The 4,965-nt window shown below is 40.4% G+C and overlaps 1 protein-coding gene across 1 annotated transcript; it reads right to left on the bottom strand.

Moving 5' to 3' along the window:
* Positions 1-1,774: 1,774 nt before the first annotated feature.
* Positions 1,775-4,165, bottom strand: LOC140242483 (uncharacterized). Its single transcript, XM_072322216.1, has 2 exons — positions 3,492-4,165; positions 1,775-2,525 (listed from the first exon to the last, which is right to left on the bottom strand). Exons 1-2 carry the CDS (start codon positions 4,163-4,165, stop codon positions 1,775-1,777), a joined length of 1,425 nt encoding a protein of 474 aa, XP_072178317.1.
* Positions 4,166-4,965: the final 800 nt, after the last annotated feature.

Raw genomic sequence — 4,965 nt, 5'->3', positions numbered from 1 at the left:
ACACGGTGTTCAATACAACTCGGTTTACGTGCATTGTCAATGCAAAATTAGCGGTCGATTCTAAAAACGCGATTTACCGCGGGGAGCTGAAACGAGGCCACGCAAGTTCGTCGGCGATATTTTTGCACTGAAACTTCGAATCGAAAAGGGAACAACGGCATTTGATAGAGCTGGATTTTCTCAATCACGTAGGTCAAGTTTTTTACGTGAATTTCAGTGCTGAATATTCTTATCAAGCAAATAAACATTACGCGGTCGATTAGTAGTAGGTCCAACCCTATATATGTATATATATATAATATATAATGACTAACCTGTTTGGTGTCTTGTTTCTATATCACGCGCTTTCCTCGCCAGGATAAAGCGTTTTTAGTCTAATGCCATTTTAGGTTTTTTATCACATTCGCTTCTGTTCGTTTTTGATCAGTGACTACCAGGAAAGGCTGGTTGACTATCAGGTAAAGTCTGATTGACTATCAGGAAAAGTCTGATTGACTACGGGAAAGACCGTTGAATATCAGGAAAGTCTGATACAGTATTCCATCACGGACAAGGCACAACTACTGGCTGGGATGTCTCTATGGGAGCCGGAGGTGTGAGGTTGCGTCAGTGAAAGACAAGATGAGGTGGGTCTCTGAACCGTTTATCTTCGTGATAGTAAATCGGAGCATGACTTTGGCAATGTAAGTCCATTGAAAAGCTATCAGGGATTCATTTTTGTCATGTTTTTTTAACACTGAATTCATCCTGTCATCTTTGGCTCTTCATGGAGGGCACCAGTCCATGGATGCGTCGTTGCTACGCCTTTACGCGCACAGGCACACTGCGCGGTTACCATGCACTGTGGCAGCAACTACCAGACTAGACGCATTCCATCAGTAGTAAGCAGGTTAGTTTTGAATCCGTCCGACCAGGAGCAGACGTATACCCTTGTGTGTATGTCTGCTTCAGAAACGGATTTTAATCTAACATCACATCGCATCCTGGGGACCGTTTCATGAAACTTTTTGTCAGTGATTTACACTGACAACTGTTAAAAGCTACTGAATTCCTTGCGTCTGATTGGCTGATAGCAAATTTGTCGGTGAAAACCTCCGACGAACTCGTTGATGAAACGCCCCCCTGGTCGCTGATAAAGAATGCGATGACTAACCTGTTTGGTGTCTTGTTTCTATATCACGCGCTTTCCTCGCCCGGATAAAGCGTTTTTAGTCTAATGCCATTTTAGGTTTTTGTATCAAATGTATAGTTATATATGTATATATATATATATATACATGTAGTTAGTTAGTAAGTTAGTTATTCGAGGGCATGTACTTGCTTCAGCCGATTCCAACTCGGGTTCCATAAACAAAGTTGCGCCTCCAAACCTCTCTATCTAACATGACTGTCCGTAGGTCATTAATGCTATCAAGGCCTGCATCCTTCTTCAGGACACTGATTAAAGTGGCCTTACGTCTTCCTCGTTTTGCAGTTCCCTGTTTAGGTTCCCAGAGTACGAGGGAATTCGCAGATAGCTCAGGGTGTCGCGCACAGTGTCCCGCTAATCGCATCCTTCTCTCACGCACTTTGTCAGACAATATTTGGCAATGTAACATACAAGTCATCATTTCTAACGTAGTCACTCCATGACACATTAAGGGCTATCCTGAGCATGCGTGTGTACACTCCGTCCAATGCTTTATCTTGTCTGGCTGTAAGTGTCCACGTCTCTGCTCCATACAGTAATACAGACTCAACTGTTGTGACAAAAAGTCGCCGTTTTATGTCGTCGCTAAGCTGAGATTTCCACACTTTCCTCATATATTGTACTGTGCAAAGCATTCCATGCGTGGCCACGTCTGATCCTGATGTCTTGTACTGTCGAGGCAATCCAGGAGCCCAGATACTTGAAGTCGTTCTTCACATCGAGTACTGCGCCGTCTAAGGTTGTGATAGTGGTATCGTCGATATTAAATGCCATCACCTTTGTCTTCTTTGCATTGAGCCGTAGACCAATCTTCTTGCACTCCCTTTCCACTGCAAATAGCAGCTCCCTTGCCTTTTCAGTCGTATCTGATGTTAAGGAAATATCGTCAGCAAAATCAAGGTCAGTGACCATTACGGGCGGAACACGACGGCTTTGACGGGGCACCAATGTAAATCCAAGCTCCTCCTCCTTGCCATTGATGGCAAGCCTCAAAGCATAGTCAAGGGCTACGATAAACAGAAAGGGTGCCAATGTGTCTCCTTGAAGTACCCCGGCCAGTATTTCAAAATACTCTGTCTCTCCATCAGGCGAGCACACCTTTGCATGCGTCTTGGAGTAAATGACATCAATCGCACGAACTAGTTTCTCAGGAATGCCATAAGCGTTGAGAATCTCTAGGAGCTTCCCCCGATGGATGCTGTCAAAGGCCTTCTTGAAATCCATAAATGTGATTACTGCAGGGAGGCTCCTATCTCTCACTCCTTCAAGTATTTTTCTAAGTGCTAGGATCTGTCCTACAGTCGATCGTTTCTGTCGGAAGCCATTCTGGGAGTCCCTAAGCAGTGGATCAATGTCTGATACGGTTCAAGATCATTCTGTTGTATGTTTTGGATACTACTGAGCTCAGACAAATCCCACGGTAGTTGTCAGTCTTGGAGAGATCCCCTGACTTTGGTACTGGGATGATGTTAAGTGTGAGTCATGTCAATATGCTCTGCAACACACTGTCGAGAAATATTGGTATATTCCGAAAACTGAAATTTTTACCTAAGCATGTGTTGAAATTGTTATATCATTCTTTCATTTCATCTCACTTGAGTTATTGTACTCTCATCTGGGGCCATTCAACTAAAAAGAATGTGAAACGTATTCATTTGTTGCAAAAGAAAGCTATTCGTATCATAACTCATTCACATTATTTGTCACAAACTTCTGCATTATTCAAAAAAATGAATATATTACCAATTCAAGATATAATCTCCTTCCAAACAGGAATTTTTATGCAACAGTATTTATTTGGTGCATTACCAGCCCCCTTACAACCATGTTTTCATCTCAACAGCAGTATCCATTCTTATAATACAAGAAACTAACACAATTTTCATCCTCCCCTTTATCGAACCGAATTAGCCAAGTCAACAATTTTTTATCAAGGTCCCATTTTGTGGAATACTTTACCAAAAGAACTGAAAACCTACAAATCATTACAGCAGTTCAGAAACAATTTTAGACGCACTTTCCGTATGTAATAGCAACATGGTTTTGTATATTCTGCCAGTATTTTACTCTCTTCTTTTTCCTTCTTCATCCTGCTTTGATTGTGCACCATTTGTGTTCTATATATTTTGTATCTATATATTGTAAGTTGAGAAAGTCTTGTATTTACTTTGGGGCCTATTCCCAACAAGCCTGAAAGGCTTTAATTGGTCCCCCACAATGAATATGTTTATACTATGACTTGAAATGTAATGATTGTTGTTTTTAATGTGGAAATAAATGAAATGAAATGAATGAATTAGACCACTGTTCCGGCTGGTCCCCATCCTCATATGAGCGGTTGATAAATTCTAAGATAATATCATCCACAGGAACATATTTCAGAACTTCAGGGGCTACCCCATCCTCCCCACTGCTTTTGTTGTTCTTCATTTCTGCTTTAGCCTTTGTGTACTCACTCATCGTAAACGGACCATCTGGTATGGGAAGGTCACTAAAAATAGGTGTTATTGGTTCATTACTTTCTAGAAGCTCAGGAGGGTTGCCCAAGAGGTTCTCGAAGTGTGAGTACCAGGTCGCAACTCTCTTTTCTGCACTTTCGCCTCGAATCCTGACAGACTGAGATGCCTTTCGTCCGGAGATGTCATTGATGAGCTTCCAGCTCAGTCCATATTTTCTATTTTCATGTGCTTGCTCTACTTCAGCTATTTGCCTACGCAATTTTTCCTGATCCAGAATTGCATATGTTCTGTACAAGTTTTCCCTTGTCCTTGCATATTCTTCTCTGCTCTTGCCATCTTCACCCTTGTCTGCGATGAACGCCCTATATGCAGCTTTCGCCTTCTTCCTAGCAACAGTAACTTTAGGGTTTAAGCTTTGCTCTTCCCTCCGAGCCTTTTTGATCTGCTTGAGACATGTTTCTGCTGCTTGTTGATTTGCATCAATAAAGCGTCTGTAGACGCGTCTACATGGCAACATCATTGTAAAGGGTACGCACTCTCATAGCAACCAATTCTGTGTATATGAGTGCGCGCTCTTAATGTTCAATTTATTTTTTGACATTGACATTCCGCGTCGAGACTCCTGAAGAAGGTGGATGGAAGCCACCGAAAATTTGAGTTGCTCAATAAACTCTATATTGGCGAAATATTGCATTACCGGTTTATTCTTCGTTAAATTGGAGCCAATACGTGAATTCGCAACATGTTTGGATATATATATTTATATATATATAATTATATACATATATATATATATATATATATACATATATATATATATATATATATATATATATATATATGATTATATAAACCATGTGAATAAAAGATAGGTAGGAGTAAGTGAAGTATATCATTAATCATAGGACTGTGGATCTGTGGCTGGGTTTTATTTTTTACTTGAAGTTGACTGATTAGTGATTGTGATGTAACAATGAGCACCCTCCCCCCACCCTCTAATTTTTTCTCTTTTGGTCAATTCCACAAATTCGGACGTATTCTCTAAAAAACCGAGTGAAAATATTCACTCTTAAAGGAGTGAATACAAAAAAAGAGTGAATATAGAGTGAATTATGTGTGAATTTTGAGTGAAAGTTTTCATTTTCACTCCTTTTAGAGTGACCTCAGGGATCACTCCAAAATCTTCGAATGGTCCCTGAGGTCACTCCAAAATGAGTGAAATTGAATATTTTCACTCAAAATTCACTCCAATTTCACTCTAAATGCACTCTTTTTTGTATTCACCCGTTTAAAAGTAAATGTTTTCACTCGATTTTT

The sequence above is a fragment of the Diadema setosum genome, chromosome 19 (genome assembly GCF_964275005.1).
Source record: "Diadema setosum chromosome 19, eeDiaSeto1, whole genome shotgun sequence".
NCBI classification, from domain to species: Eukaryota; Metazoa; Echinodermata; class Echinoidea; order Diadematoida; family Diadematidae; genus Diadema; species Diadema setosum.
The sequence above is the reverse complement of the archived record's forward strand: the minus strand, read 5'-3'. Positions and strand labels throughout refer to the sequence as shown.

Coding starts and splice junctions, on each gene's coding strand:
- LOC140242483 (XM_072322216.1), bottom strand. CDS start 4,165: ATGTTGCCATGTAGACGCGTCTACAGACGCTTTATTGATGCAAATCAA. Junction 2,526..3,491: donor GGGGACCAGCCGGAACAGTG/GTCTAATTCATT, acceptor TCCACTGCTTAG/GGACTCCCAGAATGGCTTCC.